Raw genomic sequence first — 16,588 nt, 5'->3', positions numbered from 1 at the left:
AAGTGGAATCGGGAGCTGCAGCCGGGAGTAAGCCCAGGCACTCCACAGACACGGGGCCCAGACTGGGCCCGGTGCCTGCCCCCAGAGTTAAGTTTTACTTCGAAATAATTTGAACTGGGTACACGGCTTCTGCTCACCTCCGCATCTGTCCCTAAGTGAACTTCCTAGTTCCCACAGCACATGCCCTTACTGACTGACGGCCAGGTCCACCGTGTAGCTGCTCGCTCGGGACAGACCAGGACGCTGCGTCGTGACGGGGCCTGAGCCCTGCCCGCCGCGTCTTCCAGGATTTATGCTGCGTCATGACGGGGCCTGAGCCCTGCCCGCCGCGTCTTCCAGGATTTATGCTGCGTCATGACGGGGCCTGAGCCCTGCCCCCGCGTCTTCCGGGATTTACGCTGCGTTTCCCGAAGCCTCCTGCTGTCCCGCAGCTCGTGGCCATCCTCCGTTTTCTTGGCACACGCTGGCCAGTTGATTGGCACGACGCCCCTCTCCTTGGGCCTCCAGCACTGCCCAGGCATGCAGGGTCACTGCTTGGCGCTGGTCACTGACCTCGCCTCGCGGCCAGGCGGCCTCTCCAGCACCCGCTCTGTACAGCCACCGCCGTCCCCTTCGTTAGCGTCTTGTGGGAGGGGCGGGGCCACACTGTGCCGAGCACTCACGCTGGTTTGCCAGTTGGCGTTTCCCGTATTGAATGCACAGGTTGCAGCAGTGCTGTGCCCTTCACGCCACGGGATGCTGGGCTCCTCCTGCTCTCCCTGCCCCGGCCCGGGTTCCTTCTAGTGGGGAGAGGATTTCAGAAGCCAGGATCTGGTGTGAGGCGTGCTTCCTGGCACTTTGTGTCACTGCTGGCAGACCCTCAGCACGTGGCCTGGGCGTCCGCGACCTCCACGCACACCCCATGGGCTCCCCTCGGTGTGTGTGGTCCTGCAGGTCCACTAACTCCCTCCCCCTCAGACTGGCCTCTGCCCGTTTACTTTGTGCACAGAGTGGTTTCAGAGTGCAGCCTCTCCGTCCGCACCCTGCTCAGGGAGACCGTCTCCTGAGGCCTGGTGCCCGCTGCCCCTCGTCCTAGCTCACACGCGAATGGAAGCAGCCCCTGTGTGGGCCTCTGGCCAGAGGTGGGAGCGGGCGGCCCGGTGAACGCGAGAGGGGCAGAGAGGCTCCTCCTGGGGTGGCAGGTGCTGGGGCCTCTTTCTGAGCCACGTGTCATTTTAACGCGGTCAAGATTAGTTCAGGACTCCTCCTAGCAAAGGCGCTGCGATACCCTTGCAGCCCACCAGGTGGACCTGTGCTGGCTCGCCCCAGCCCCAGCAAAAACCCTGATTGGTTTTCCGTGAGTAGTTAATCTGTGGGGCCGTGGCTCAGGGGAGAGCTTGTCTGCCAACCCCTAAGAGCCCTAGGGCTGCAGGGTTGCGCCTCCCGCTGTGGCGGCGTGGTTGTGGGGGACTCCGAAGCCCAGTCACAGGACTGCTCAGCCCCTCCCCCTGGCCTTCCAGAGAGGGGCCTCACTTCCTCAGAGTAAGGAGGAAAGGGGCGCCCTGCAGGGCCCAGCCCCTGCCCCACAGTGGTCTGTGTTGGCCGAGGACTCCCTGCCCATGTGTTCCCACACTCTGGCCTGAAAGGCAGCTGTGATGTGTTGAGGCCCTGCCGCGCCCCAGGCTCAAGACCCCTGAGACCGTGTGGCATGGTGCTGGCCGCTCTCCCCATGGACCAGGTGGCCTTGGTGTGGGACCTGCTCTGTGGTGTGAGATGACCTGCAGGGGGTGCTGGGGTTCCCATTGCAGAAGGGCTCCACCAAGGGGATGGATCTTCCAGGCAGCATGGGGGGTGTGGCGTTCATATGAATGGATGCATGAGTCATGTGGGTGCATATGGGTGACTGCACATATGTGTACATGTGTGGTCACATGTGGGTGTGTGAGTGCCCTGAGTACATGTCTGGTGCATGTGTGTACGTTGAATGCACACGTCGGTGCATGTGGGCATGTGAGCACGTGTGGGTACATGTGAGTGCACACGTGTGCCCGTGTGAGCATGTGAGCGTGCCGACGAGCACCTGGGAGAAGGGGCCCCCGGCCATGTGTTCCCAAGACCCTCAGGCACTGTCTGAGCAAAGCACTTCCAGGTGTCCGGGTTTCCTGGCCCTCACCTGCCAGAACTCGGGGACTTCCGTGCGCTGACACGCAGCCGGGACATTTTCACAAAAGCCCCCTCGGGCGCTCGGGGTCCCCCTCGAGGGCCAGGCACTGACCACACCCTCAGAACTTGCAGGGCTCTTGCTTTTATTGAGGGTTGTGGTTTGCTCGTGTCCTGAGCAGGCCTGTCGGTGTTGGTGGGCCCAGGGCCTGATGTGGGGGCAGCAGGTGCGTAAGTGCACGCGGCCCCCAGTCCCCGGGGATTACAGGAGACCCAGGCTGAGCAGCAGGAGACTGAGGGAGGCCAGCAGAGCCCCTGGCCGGCGGTGGAGGCTGGGGGCTTCCGAGTAGCCGTACTGCGTCCTGCAGGAGCCACCCAGCTGCTCCAGTGAGATGGGTTCCTCCTCGGGCACCTGCGCCTGGTTGCTCACCTGCGGACAGACACAGGTGGGCAGCCTGTGGGCTGCAGACAGGTGGGGCAGCCAGGGCGCCCGCCCTGCTCACCTGCTCCACTTCCCGGAAGACCCTCAACAGGTTCTCAGCCAGCGCACCCCTGACCTCCGCCTCCGTCCAGCCCCTCCTGAGCAGCTCAGCGACCAGGTCTGGGTACTTGGACACGTCCTCCAGCCCCACAGGGAGCCTGTGCCGGAGCGAGCGAGAGAGGGCTCTTCACACTGGGGCTGTTCCAGGCCCTCAGGACACACGTTCCCGTCAGCCATGTGGGTGGTCACGGCCTCCCTGCTGTGCACGGGACACGGCTCTTCCCCTACCTTGTAACACCGTCAAAGTCCCCACCGAAGCCTACGGCCGCAGCTCCTGCCACATTCTTGATGTAGTCCAGGTGGTCTGCAGCGGAAAGCAGGTGTGGGTCCCATGCGAGACCACGGGTTCCAGCTGCCCGCTGTGGCTGGCCACGCCCCACCTACCTGCCACTTGGGACAGGGTGGCCTCACTTGCACAGGAAACATAGTCGTTGTAGAAGTTCACCATCACCAGGCTGCCCGTTTCCTTCTGATGCGGGAGAGGTGCCGCTGAGGCACAGTGGCCAGGACGCACAGCCCTCTCCCCACGCCCGCCCCACCCCACAGCTGAGAGAGGCGGCCAGGACGCACAGCCCTCTCCCCACGCCCGCCCCACCCCACAGCAGAGAGAGGCGGCCAGGTCGCACAGTCCTCTCCCCACGTCCTCCCCACCCCACAGCTGAGAGAGGCGGCCAGGACGCACAGCCCTCTCCCCACTACCGCCCCACCCCGCAGCAGAGAGAGGTGGCCAGGATGCACAGCCCTCTCCCCACGTCCTCCCCACCCCACAGCAGAGAGAGGCGGCCAGGTCGCACAGCCCTCCCCCCACGCCCGCCCCACCCCACAGCTGAGAGAGGTGGCCAGGTCGCACAACCGGCCCCCACGCCCGCTCCGCACCACCAGCTGCAGCACGTCGTCCGGCACGTTGCGCTTGTGTGCACACACGGTGAAGGCGGAAGAGTGGCTGAAGATAACCGGGGCCGTGGACAACTGCAGAGCGGCCTTCATGGTGGCCACAGACACGTGGGCCAAGTCGATCATGACACCCAGGCGGTTCATCTCCCTCACCACGCGCTGCGAGAGAGGGGGCTCAGGGCACCAGCCTCAGCCACCGCCGAGGCTGGGGGCGGGGCAGGCACTAACCCTGCAGGTTTGTAGGCGGCTTAGGGTTCAGCACTGGGAGCACCAGTGGGCCCCGGGGGTGCGACTCCTGCTGGCCAGGTCCTGGCTGCTCACCCCCCACCTGTTTTTCCCTCTAGGGGTACTGGGGTCTTACCCACCCCAGCTCACCTGCCCGAAGACTGACAGCCCTCCGCTCTGGGCCTCGTCGTCCCCTCTGTCCACCAGCCAGTTATCAGCCCTGGGAGGGCAGACAGCAGGTGCCCAAGAGGGCGGTGGAGATAGGGCCAGAGCCCTTCCTCCCGGCCACCCCCTGGGGTCCCTGCCGTGGGGAGCTCACCAGGGCGTATTGCAGTTGTGGGTGAGGGTGAGGTAGCGCATGCCCAGGCGGTAGAGGGCCCGCAGGACGCCCAGGCTGCTGTCAATGGAGTGACCGCCCTCCACACCAATCAAACTGGCCACCTTCCCCTCCCGGAAGGCCTGCTGGATGCCTGTGGGGAGGGGTCCAGGAGTGAGGGGCAGTGGGCACGGGCACCCAGGAGGAGTTGACGCCAGCACCCTGCTCGACCCACCTGCACTGTCGGTGACGCACAGGAAGGTCTCGGGGTACAGCTGACACATGCGGTGGACCACGTCCATCTGCTCCAGCGTCCTCCTCACCGTGTCTTTGTTCTGGGTGTCGCAGGGCGTGTACGCAGACCAGAACTGGGGACACGCACAGAAGCTGAGGGCACCAGGCCAGGCAACACCCCCGCACACAGGGGCTCCCACCCAGCTTGGGGGCTCTGCCTGTGGCATGAGCAGCTGTCCCCACCCAGGGCCTCAGGAGGTACATGCCCCAGGGAGGGTCACCCTCAGCCAGGCCCAGGGAAGACAGGGGGAACCCCCATACCTGGCCCCCCACAAAGCCAGCCCTCAGCTTGGGGATGTTGGTGTGGGTGTCGGCCAGAACGGTCAGGTTGGCCCTCGAGTCCTGCAGCCGATTGTTGAACTTGTTCAGCAGCTGCCAGGGCAGGTCATTGTGCCTGGGATGGGCAAGGAAGGGAACAGCTTGGACCTGGGCCTTCCCCGCCACTTGCTCCTCCAGGGCTCCGGAATGAACCGAGGCCACACCTGTGCGCAGGTGCCCCTCCCCCAGGCAGGCAGCCCAGAGCCGAGAGCGGCTCCCGGAGCCGGGGGATTTTCCCCTCCAAGGTCTTCCCTGGGTGGGAGCCGAGAGGGGGGAGGGAGGGGCTGTGTAGAACAAGATTCTCTTTCCTGCTCGCTCACACAATTTTCAGCTTGAAGATTAAATCAGCCCCTTGCAGGGAGGGGGCTGGGCTGTCAGACACAGGATTTGGGGCTGCCCAGGCCCCTCTGCTGCCTGTGTCCCTGGGGAGAGTCTGCACCCAACTTCTAAAGCCTGGGGTTCTGAGGTTCCCCCAGAAGCCAGCAGGAAGGGGCACTCTGATGGGAGAGGAGCTAGCCTCAGCCAGGGCCGAGTGGGCCGGGAGCCTTCCCCGTCCCAGGGCCCCAGAGTGGACCCCTGAGTCAGCCACACACACCGGGGCCTCCACGACTTGGCAACCAGAGGCTGTGAGCACAGCCTGGAGGGGGCTTTGCCCCGCACCCCCGCTTGCAGGGTGCCTGGGCCTGACTTCCCCATCCCCGGGCTGGACCCCCTGCAGGTAGGAGCCTGGGGGCACTCCTTGCATGAGAGTGTGCGGGAGGGACGGGGGCGCTAGTTGGCATCTCCACTTGGCATCCTGGTCTCGCTCAGGAAACAGGTTGTGAGGGTGAATGAGTAACTGGGCACATCACGGGGCAGCACGGATGCCCTGAGCGTGTTCCTGGGGCTTCATCCTTGAGCGACCTCAGCAGCTCAGGGCAGCCACGCCTCCAGGAGGGGCCAATCCAAACCCAGCCAGCTTTTGCCTCCGGGAAACCTGGGCTGCTGACACATCCTGTTTCCACCCCGTGGCACCAGGGGTGCACCCAGCACCCCACGAGCCTCCCCAGGAAGGTGCTGGCAGGGCCTCGGTCGGCTCCCGGGGAGCACCTGCCCACCTGCCCCAGGTGTCACTTCCAAGAGCACTGTGATGGGCTGAGCCCTGGCCCTCCCCACAGCACGGCCAGGGTGGGTGCTGGGGGCAGGGGCCCAGGGAGGGACACACATGGCCGGCCAGGGAGCCCTTCCCACGCGGAGTGGGTGGGACCTTGAATGCGGCCCCCAGCACTTCGGGAGCCACCCTGGGAGGCAGAAGCAGCACAGGGGCCAATGTCCCCCTCTCCCCGTCTCGCCCCACCCCACCCTCCCTGCAGTGTCCCAGGGGCAAGGACTCCTCTGCCTTAAGGTCAGGCCAAGCCACATTCCAATCAGATCTGCCATCCTTATCTGTGTGGCCTGGGCAGGGTCTGCTCCTGGGACAATAGCAAACACTGGGCTGCTCCTCAGAGATAAATTCCCCCACTATCAGCCAAGACACTTCCCCCGCAGCTGGGTGTGGCCATTCCCGGGACAGCTTCCACAGACTCCCGACAGCTGTTTCCCACCCTTTGTCCTTCCTCTTTCCTTCTGTCTGGCATGTAATGGCTGGAGCTGGTGCGGCCATATCAGGCCAAACTGTGGCCATGCCAAGTCCTGGCGTAGGAACACCACAGCACAATGCCTCTGGGTTTCTGGTTGCTGGCCCCCTCTGCAGGCCTCTACCTGCCAGGCTACCTGAGTGATCCCAGATCTTCCTCCAAATCCCTGCTGCCCAAGTGCCCCTACCTGCCAGGCTCTGCGGGCCCCTCTGCAAAGCCCCAGTGCTGGACAAGAGCATGGACACATCTGTGTCCAGCTGCCTGAGCCCCCAGAAAGAAGCAACAGCCCCGCCCCAGCTCCTACAGTCGGTGTCTTCTGGGGGGAGGCCAGACCCCCCTGCCTGGAACGCCCACCCTGCCCAAGTGCCCCTACCTGCCAGGCTCTGCGGGCCCCTCTGCAAAGCCCCAGTGCTGGACAAGAGCATGGACACATCTGTGTCCAGCTGCCTGAGCCCCCAGAAAGAAGCAACAGCCCCGCCCCAGCTCCTACAGTCGGTGTCTTCTGGGGGGAGGCCAGACCCCCCTGCCTGGAACGCCCACCCTGGGGACTCGAGCAGGGGAGCCCAGGGGAGGGGGTGTGCAGCCGGCGCCCCCCCCACCAAGTGTGTTGTAATGTGGCACAAGATGCCCGGGAAGCCAACAGGGGCAAGGAGCAGGGCACAGGGGACAGAGGGCGCCCTGGGGACCGACACCGGCTCCCTGCCTCTCCTCTCACAAAGCCCAGAAGCCTCTGCTGAGAATCACAGGCGCCTGCTGTGTGCCTGCTGTGTGCCAGCAATGAGTGCCTGCTGTGTGCCAGCAATGAGTGCCTGCTGTGTGCCACCAATGAGTGCCTGCTGTGTGCCAGCAATGAGTGCCTGCTGTGTGCCAGCAGCTGAGCGCCTGCTGTGTGCCAGCAATGAGTGCCTGCTGTGTGCCTGCTGTGTGCCAGCAATGAGTGCCTGCTGTGTGCCAGCAATGAGCGCCTGCTGTGTGCCAGCAATGAGTGCCTGCTGTGTGCCAGCAGCTGAGCGCCTGCTGAGTGCCTGCTGTGTGCCAGCAGCTGAGCGCCTGCTGTGTGCCAGCAGTGGCCTCCTGACCCCACGGAGTGGGGGTGCCCAGGATGACACCCGCGGAAAGCAGGCTGGGGGAGCGGTGCAGGTGGAGCAGGCCCACTTCAAGGTGAGCCCGAGAGGGCACCACGGGGAGTGGAGCAGCAACGAGAAGCCAGGGGCCACCGCGGGCCGTGAAGTCGAGGAGGCACCAGGACTTCCCCCACTGGCGGTGGCTAAGATGGCCCTGGGAGCCGTGTGGGGCTGGCCAGGCAGGGTGGGAGGAGGCCCTGAGAAGGGTCAGTGGGAAGCAGACCCCAGAGAGGGGCCTTTGGAGCCCCACATGCTCCAGGCACCCTGGTGAGGGCACGGCGGGGCGAGGAGGGCGGGCCCTGTTGGGGTAGAGGCCGCGGGATGGGCAGGACCTGTGTCAGGAAGACGCTGAGGCCCGGGAGGGAGTGAGGCTCCCTCAGGCAGACTCATGGCGGTGGGGCGGGGGGACCAGGCCTTGGTGCCCCCCAGCCTCCCCCCCCCCCCCGAGCCTTTGGGGCCCTGAGAGACCCCAGTGGCCCAGCCCCACATGCTTAAGGCACTCACCCGTCGATGACCGGCGTGACCCGCAGGATTTGCACTGCCTGGTCCAGGAATGAGTCCGCTGTGCAGACGGCCACCAGGGGCCACAGCCACCAGCTGGTCCACATGACCGGCTCCTGCGACCTCTCCCTCACTGCCCTGGAGCCCGCAGAGAAGCCCGCACCTGCCGGGAGGGAGCGCAGAGGCCTTTGGTCGAGGAGATTGCGGCCGGAGCCCTCCTGTTTACAGCTCCTGCGTTCAATGAGTAACCAGCGCATTCCCCGCGAGGGGTGGGATGGAAGGTCCACGCTGAGGGCTGGGTGTTGCTGTCTGGGCTGGGCAGAGGCATAGTAGGAGGCTGGGATCCCAGACCCAGCGAGGGACTGGGCCAGAGTGACATGGGCGAGGCCAGGGAGCCCAGGGAGCCCAGGACAGTCAATACCCAAGTATGTGCACCTCCCGAATCCCATCCCTGCCACACCCCCTCCTCACCTGCATGAGGCCTGATTCCATCACACTCTGCAACCAGGGCCGCTCCCGGGAGGGGGCAGGTCTCCCTGATGCCTCTCACCCCGCGCTGGGGTCTGAGCCAGCCCCCCTCTGCCTCTCAGTGACCCCTTCTCTGTGCGCACCTCTGCCTGCACCGCCCAGAAGGCAGGACCTAGACTACATCCAACCATTGGTCTCTCTTGGCCCCACAACGTAACCTGGGGACCACCATTCCCACAGGAGCACGGCAAGTTTCCAGGGGCTAGCACAGGACAAGCAGCCAGCGAACGTCAGCTCAGGCTGCTCCCAGACAGCACTGGCCTTCACAGGAATCCACCTGCCGGGTCCAGCTCCCAGACGCCCAGTCTCAGCCAGTGCCACAGGGTCAGGGCGCCCCAGGCTGGCAGCCCTGTGTGTTCTGGGACAGGGCACAGGCTCCTGAGCTGCTTCCCTCCTGCTGACCGCACCCCTGGGGCCACGTCATCAGCTCTGCCTCTGCTTTCCCCTCCCTTTGCGTACCCCTCACGTGCCGTGGGAAGAGGAGCCAGGGCGCCAGGGGCTCGTAGTGCTTCCATCTTCCCACAGTCACCCCATCTCTCGGCCAGCAGCCCCCACCAGGGTGCCCTTGCTGCCCCGAGTCACGTTGCCGCAAGGTCTGAACTCTCACCACCCCTGATGCACGAGGGGGCCAGAGTTTGGGCCCCCTGCTCCGACCCATGCGCCTGGGTGCTTGGGACACACAGGGGCCTTAGCCGCCGCGTGCCAGCGTGCCTGCCCAGGAACTGGCGGTGTGCTGGCGTGGGTTAAGCGGCCCTTGCGATGCCTGCATCCCATACTGGACCGCTGCTGGCTCAAGCCTCAGCGGCTCTGCTTCTCATCCTGCTACGTGCCGATTTCCCAGGGAGGCAGCAGGTGATGGCTCAAGTACTCCGGCCCCTGCCACCCACGTGGAAGGTCCAGATGGAGTCCTGGGCTCCTGGCTCCAGCCTGACTCACACCTGGCCGATGTGGTCTTTTGGGGAGTGAACCAGCTGATGGATGATCTCTCTCTCTCTCTCTCTCTCTCTCTCTCTCTCTCTCTGCTTTTCAAATATATTTTTTCCTTTTTGCAGAGTACCTGCCTGGACTTGGCTGGCAGGAAGCAGCCGGGTGCATCCGAGTCCACCCAGGGCAGAGCCGGGAGCCCGCGCAGCACACACATGGTTAAGAGGGTGCTGGCTGGCCAAGCACAGTCTTCTCCCAGTGCTGAGTCGCTCGAGACAGGAGTGGCTCGGACCCCAGCCCCCCTCCCTGGAGCTTGCCACCAGCTTGGTCTGGGCTCTCTGGGGCGGTAAGCAGGGGGAGGTCTTGCACCCTCTTCAGTACCAGGGCTCACGTCGGGGCAGCACTCCTTGTCTGGCTGCCTGCTGCACCCAGCTGCATTTCAGCCCGAACTCACCTGCGACTTCACTCAACAGGCACATAAGCCAGGACCGGGGCCTGGACAGCACTGGCCAGGCCTGAGCCCACAGGCCCGTTCTCACCTCTGGTGAGGGTTTGGTTCCTCATGGTGACTGCGTGGTCCTCCCAGGTCAAGTCTCAGGCCTTCTACCTCTGAACCCTCTCGCAGGCTGGGGAGGGCACAGAAACCAGGGAGCTGCCTCGGGTGTGAAATTCAGAGGAAGGGTCACCGAAGCTCCCTCACCGCATCAGCGGCACGTGAATGGAATGCTTCGGAGATCCAAACTCACGCAGAAGAACCCTCCCACGACGAACAGAGCGTCCCACTTTCAAACACAGACAGGGCTAAGCCCCAGGGTGGCCCACATCCCGTATTGGCGCCACTTCTGATCCAGCTCCCTGGCCCAAGTAACTAGGACGCTGCCACCCACACGGGGGACCTAGGTGGAGCTGGCCCGGGCCTGGCCCAGGCACGCATGTGGGGAGCAGACCAGCACAAGAAGGTCTCTCTAACTCGGCCCTTCACACGAATAAATAAAGGACAATGCAACAGGCTGACTCCACAAAGGAAAAATGACGACTGAAAAAACAGGACAGGCTTGGGGTCAGCATTCCGAGTCTTCCCTGTGCCCACGTGACTGGGGCGGCAAGGCGGTGCTTCCTCAGGGAGACAACACCCAGCTGGAAATGCAGCCCCACTCAAGCCGAGAGGACCTCAGGACGGGCGCGGGAGCGCTGTCGGGCGTCTGGGACGCAGGACCTGCCTCGATTCCCTTCTGCGCCATTTCCGAGGTTCAACCCACGGGGCAGCAGGGTAGCCTGGGCGGGAGGCCCCTCTGCCCGTGTGCTGCATGGCGAGAGCCGCCAGGTTTCTCAGACAGTGTCCTCGGCAGGGTGGCAGCTGCTGCACAGCCGTCCATCGGGAGCCCAGGGAGCAGGTGACTGACTGTGCCACAGTCCCGCCCAGGCCCTCTGCACTGGGTGCACCCTGGTGTCCGACGGCGTCCCCCACCCCCAGCCACCCCTCCTCCGCTCCTGGCTGCACTGGGCCTCAGGCCTGTGGCTCCCAGCTCAGCAGCTACGGTCCCACTTCATTCTGTGCTTCCTTGTACATTTCGTCAGAGCAGGCCCTCCGTCATGCTGCGGCAGCGGGCCTGTGTCTGAGGGGTCTGTGCACCCCCACACCGTGGGCGGCCAGCTGGACATGCAGCCCCGAGCCACGGCCTGTGGTCCCCACGGCCTGCCTCACTCCAGGTGTCAGTGGAGACGACATGGGGGCCTGGTGCTCGGCGGTCACGCTCTCCCCGCAGCTTCTGAGCCACACTTGCCCTTGGAGCTCTGCAGTTGCCAGTGAAGTGCCTGAGTTTGAGCCGTTACTGAGTTTTTCCTTGAATCAAACCAGCGTTCGCACCGGTTAGTGGGAGCTCCCGTTGCTGTAACCACACCCAGAGCAGCAGCTAACTCCAAGAACTGGGGCTGGCGCACCATGGGAGGGCAGCATGGCAGAGGCCACACCTGAGCCCTGGGCTGGGGCCCCCCAAACGCAAAGCCCGAGTGAGACTCAGGAGCCAGACTCAGGCGTCAAGGACAGCTCAACCTCTGGAGGGACCAGGGTCCCACAGAACGGCCTCCACTCAGCCCAGGACACGCACTGGCCTGCCTCCTACAGGTCCACGGCCTCAGCGCCCCCACACCCCAGCGAGACAAACCATGCCCCAACCCCCGCACCGTGACAGAGACAGAGATCCGCCATCTGCTGGTGCACTCCCCATCTGCTGCAACAGCTGGGCCAGGCGGAAGCCAGGAGCCAGGAGCTCCGTCTGTGTCTCCCACGTGGGTGACAGGGGCCCAAGCACTTGGGTCATCTTCTGCTGCCTCCCAAGGTGGACATGAGCCGGAAGCTGGATGGGAAACAGGAAGAACTGATCCCAGGAACTGTGATAGGGATGCAGGTGTCCCAGGTGATGGTGTGACCGCGGCACCTGCCCCCGGTGCCTTCGTCCGCTGCCCTGGGGGCGTGCCTGTTTGGGCCCCTGGCATTTCTAACTGTGGGGTGCGTTCCTGAGCACCGTCTGGATCTGCTTAGCACTCTGCTGCCTTCGCAGGATGGAATGAATTCCAGGCTCCCTTTCCCACTGTTTATCTGGACTCCCGCCTTCCTCAGCCAGCTGGCCATCCTAGTCATCACGGCAAGGCCACACTGCTCACACGCAAGCAAGCCCTGCGCATGCCAGCAGGAGGCGAGCTGGCCGTCGGACAGCCACGTCAGACCTCAGTGTGTGCTGGGGGGAGGCCCTCCCTCATCCAGCTGTGGGCAGCTTAGAGCCCTGCTCTGTGTGAGGGGCTCTCCAGCCTTCTTCCTCACTGTACCCCATTCGCGTGCCCCCCTGGGCTCCTGCGGCAGCCCCTCTGCAGATACCCCTGGGGGCGTCTCTACCCTGCATCACGACAGCTGCGTGCACCTGGCTTCTCCACCCAGGAGCCTGCTGACAGCCCGTCCCCGTCCCTGAGGCTGAGGGGTCTTTCTTGGCATCTTCCCCCCACCCCGAGGGCACGGCAGGAGGCTGCAGGGCCTGCATCTGGGCTGGGCTGGGCTGTCCCAGTGCACACGGGGGCCACGGAGTCCTCACTTCCTGGTGCTCCACGGCGCTGGTGTCCAGTCTTTCACGTCATCCTGTCCTGGAGCGACCTGCTCACCCCTCGTGATGGTGAGGAGGCCTGGGAAGGGGGGGTCCCAGGGCTGGGTCAGCCTAGCTCAGGTGGCTCCTTACGTAGACTCGTTGCCGTGAGACAGCACAGTGCAAGGCTGAGAGCTCGGCCCCGGGCCCCCTTCCCAGTAGGGCAGGGATGACTGCTCCAGAGCCGCCACCCACGCCCTCGTCACGGCCGCTCCGCTGCCAGGATGCCCTGGCCACCCAGAGGCCTAGCTCAGCCCCGCCTGGCCAGCCCCGCCCTGGCCTTTCAGGGGTCGTGGGGTGGGGTAGTCTGGTCCTGAGGAGCACAAGGAGGCTTTCGTCTGTGAAGTGGAGCTGCCGTGAGCCGTGGTTCCTGCGTGTCACCCTCCCTGTTCTCCCGCTCGGTCATCCCACTATGGTAAATAAAGCTCCTGGCACCGTCCGTCTCACTCGGCTGCGTGACGGCAGCAGCCTCAGCCCAAGGGACAGAAGCCAGACAGGACGATCCCGGCAGGTCTGAGCCCCACTTCCGGCCCTGACCTTGGCTGTGGCCCCCTGGCAAGGCAGCAAGGGGCACCCAGACCTCCGCTCAAGCCCTGCTCTCAGGGCAGGCTTAGCAGCTGCCTCGAGCTGTGTCACTTTGTATCTAATACGGAGAACAGCACTGTTAGTTGGAAACAAGCCTCACTTCCCAGAACCAGACGGGGTGAGAGCAAACAGCACACGGACACCCCGGGGGTGGGGGGGAGGTTACCAGCTGGACCTCACGTGGTTCATTGCACAGAGCACCTGGGGATGCGGGGCCTGAAGAAGCCCCAAGTGGGCCAGAGAGACCGGCCAGGTCTGGAGACTCCGCATATCACCCAGTCTCGGGGGTATGGAGACACCCACAGCAGCACAGAGGTCCCAAGACCATGACTCATGCGTGTCAGGAACACACATGCCTAGTGCACACGCCCGTCAGAGCCACCGGAGCTCCTGTGTGCACATCCACACACACAGTAAACACGCAGACTCAGCCTGCACAGCTGTGCACGGCTGCACACACACGGCACGCAGACACAGCCTGCACAGCTGTGCACACCTGCACACACACGGCACGCAGACACAGCCTGCACAGCTGTGCACGGCTGCACACACACGGCACGCAGTCACAGCCTGCACACCTGCACACACACGGCACGCAGACTCAGCCTGCACAGCTGTGCACACCTGCACACACACGGCACGCAGACACAGCCTGCACAGCTGTGCACACCTGCACACACACGGCACGCAGACGCAGCCTGCACACCTGCACACACACAGCACGCAGACACAGCCTGCACAGCTGCACACACACGGCACGCAGACACAGCCTGCACACCTGCACACACACGGCACGCAGACGCAGCCTGCACACCTGCACACACACGGCACGCAGACACAGCCTGCACAGCTGTGCACGGCTGCACACACACGGCACGCAGACTCAGCCTGCACAGCTGCACACACACGGCACGCAGACTCAGCCTGCACAGCTGCACACACACGGCACGCAGACACAGCCTGCACAGCTGTGCACACCTGCACACACACGGCACGCAGACTCAGCCTGCACAGCTGTGCACACCTGCACACACACGGCACGCAGACTCAGCCTGCACAGCTGCACACACACAGCACGCAGACACAGCCTGCACAGCTGTGCACGGCTGCACACACACGGCACGCAGACGCAGCCTGCACACCTGCACACACACGGCACGCAGACACAGCCTGCACAGCTGCACACACACGGCACGCAGACGCAGCCTGCACACCTGCACACACACGGCACGCAGACTCAGCCTGCACAGCTGTGCACACCTGCACACACACGGCACGCAGACTCAGCCTGCACAGCTGCACACACACGGCACGCAGACTCAGCCTGCACACCTGCACACACACGGCACGCAGACACAGCCTGCACAGCTGTGCACGGCTGCACACACACGGCACGCAGACACAGCCTGCACAGCTGTGCACGGCTGCACACACACGGCACGCAGACTCAGCCTGCACAGCTGCACACACACAGCACGCAGACTCAGCCTGCACAGCTGTGCACGGCTGCACACACACGGCACGCAGACACAGCCTGCACAGCTGTGCACACCTGCACACACACGGCACGCAGACTCAGCCTGCACAGCTGCACACACACGGCACGCAGACTCAGCCTGCACACCTGCACACACACGGCACGCAGACACAGCCTGCACAGCTGTGCACGGCTGCACACACACGGCACGCAGACTGAGCCTCCCATTCACTCCGCCCTAGAAATCGCTTTCAGGGTGCTGTGGCACGGGGGGTTAAGCCACTTTCATCACCAGCATTCCCTGTCAGAATGCCAGAGTCCTGGCCCTCTGCTCCCAGGGCAGCCCCTGCTAATGCACCTGAGAAAGCAGCAGCAGACGGCCCACGTCCCTGAGTCCCTGAGTCCCCGCCACCCACGTGGGAGGCCTGGACGTAGCACCTGGCCCTAGCTCTTGTGGCCATTTGGGGAGTAAACCAGAGAGGGGAGCCCCCTCTCTCTCTTTCTGTCTCTGTCTCTCTCTCTCCTTGTCTCTGTTACTCTGCCTTTCAAACGAGTACATGTTCATTTAAAAAAAAGTCACCACTTCTGCACAGGCACACACTCACAACCCAGGCCTGTCCTTGTCACACGCCCACACCTGTGGGTCCTCACAGACAACACGACGCAGATACACCCAGGCCAACACGGTCGGGTGTCTGGACCTGCTCGTGGCCCTCAGCTCCACCTGGCCCCCCATGGAGCCTGGAGGAGCGGTGTGTGGGAGGGGGACTTGCCCTGGGCTCGTCCCCCTCCCCCAGCCCTCTCCCTAGCCTTTCTCCCGGCTCCAGGCCAGGCCGCCGTCTGAGCGGAGAACTCTGCCCCACAAAACCCTGGCTCTCCACAGGCCCCCTGCCCACCAGCAGCTTCTCCAAGTCCTCGTTCACCCTGCCCAGCCCCCACTCTTCCCAGATGACCACATACACAGCCCCTCCAGGGGGCCCAGGAGCCCCTCCCTCAGCACCCAAGGTGCCCCAGACCTGCTCCTCAGCCTCGTGCCACCCCCCCAGAGGCAGGCAGTCACCCAGAGGCCACCCTCCAACCCCTCTGCCTGGCACCGACGCCCTTCCCCTGGGAGCCCTTGGACCTTCAGAGCCCCCACTCATCGTGGCTCCCACGGTGGTCCTGGCTGGGCATACAGTGGGTGCCCGACCACCGTGAGGCTCCCGCGCGAGCTCGCGGGAGACGCCCAGCCTCTGCCTCATCGTGGCCTGGGCCTTGGTCCAGTACCACAGACTCACCAGGGCAGGAGGGTGCTGCGCTGCTCTCGTCCCTGCGGCTCTGCCCAGGCCACAGCCGGGGAGCCCTCCCGAGCTCTGCAGCTACAGAAAAGCCACCTCGTTAAAGACAAGCTTCCCCAGGGGCTGCACCGCGCGCAGGGGCGGGTGAGGCCTTAATGCCTCACACGTGTCAGCTGCCGCCCGTTTCTCAACACGCAGGCCGTCTGTCTAGGACTGCGTAGGGTGCCGAGGCTTTGGGGTCCCAGCAGCCACCTGGGTGTCCTTCTCAGGCTAGCCGTGGCATCAGGGAGTGTCCAGTCAGGAGCCGGGGAGGAGGGGCCCTTCCTGCGAGCCTGGTGCCTCTCCCACTCCCAGGGACACAGGACAGCAGCTCCGGCTGGCGCAGGGGCTGGGGGCCTTCATTTTTCTGTCTGTGGGGGTGGGACTGATCTGCCCCCATTCCCAGCTACAAGGAGGAACAAAACCAGTCAGGGACTGGAATGTCCTCTGGCACAGCACAAGGACTTTCGAAATCTGGGAGGGTCTGCGGTGGGGCTTGGAACATAGAGGCCCAGTGGGGGAGGGGCTTCCCTGGTGGCTCCCGCAGCAGGCAGAGAGGAAAGGCCAGGCCAGTGAGGGGAGACTCATGGCTCTTGCTGGGCAGGTCCCCCAGTAACCTGGGGATGGGGTGCCCTAGGCCGTCCAGCCCTCAGTCC

General features: G+C 64.5%; 1 protein-coding gene across 3 annotated transcripts; it reads right to left on the bottom strand.

Moving 5' to 3' along the window:
• Nucleotides 1-2,264: 2,264 nt before the first annotated feature.
• Nucleotides 2,265-16,266, bottom strand: DPEP1 (dipeptidase 1). Of its 3 annotated transcripts, XM_051842047.3 has the most exons (12): nt 16,146-16,161; nt 15,894-15,974; nt 7,972-8,131; nt 4,671-4,803; nt 4,351-4,483; nt 4,119-4,269; nt 3,950-4,019; nt 3,557-3,733; nt 3,065-3,149; nt 2,909-2,984; nt 2,643-2,778; nt 2,265-2,569 (listed from the first exon to the last, which is right to left on the bottom strand). In XM_051842047.3, the coding sequence occupies exons 3-12, from the start codon at nt 8,073-8,075 to the stop codon at nt 2,402-2,404; spliced, it is 1,233 nt and encodes a 410-aa protein (XP_051698007.2). In that variant the 5' UTR covers nt 8,076-8,131; nt 15,894-15,974; nt 16,146-16,161; the 3' UTR covers nt 2,265-2,401.
• Nucleotides 16,267-16,588: the final 322 nt, after the last annotated feature.

This window comes from Oryctolagus cuniculus, chromosome 18 (genome assembly GCF_051225735.1).
Source record: "Oryctolagus cuniculus isolate XC-2025 breed Fujian yellow rabbit chromosome 18, ASM5122573v1, whole genome shotgun sequence".
NCBI lineage: Eukaryota > Metazoa > Chordata > Mammalia > Lagomorpha > Leporidae > Oryctolagus > Oryctolagus cuniculus.
This window is presented reverse-complemented; position numbering and strand designations above follow the sequence as displayed.

What these genes read in the sequence shown, in the direction of transcription:
- DPEP1 (XM_089318656.1), bottom strand. Translation starts at nt 8,075, where the DNA reads ATGTGGACCAGCTGGTGGCTGTGGCCCCTGGTGGCCGTCTGCACAGCG. An exon ending in ACGACGTGCTGCAGCTGGTG is followed by an intron (nt 3,150 to 3,556) that starts GTGCGGAGCGGG and finishes CTCCCGCATCAG; the next exon opens with AAGGAAACGGGCAGCCTGGT. An exon ending in TCTTCCGGGAAGTGGAGCAG is followed by an intron (nt 2,570 to 2,642) that starts GTGAGCAGGGCG and finishes GTCTGTCCGCAG; the next exon opens with GTGAGCAACCAGGCGCAGGT.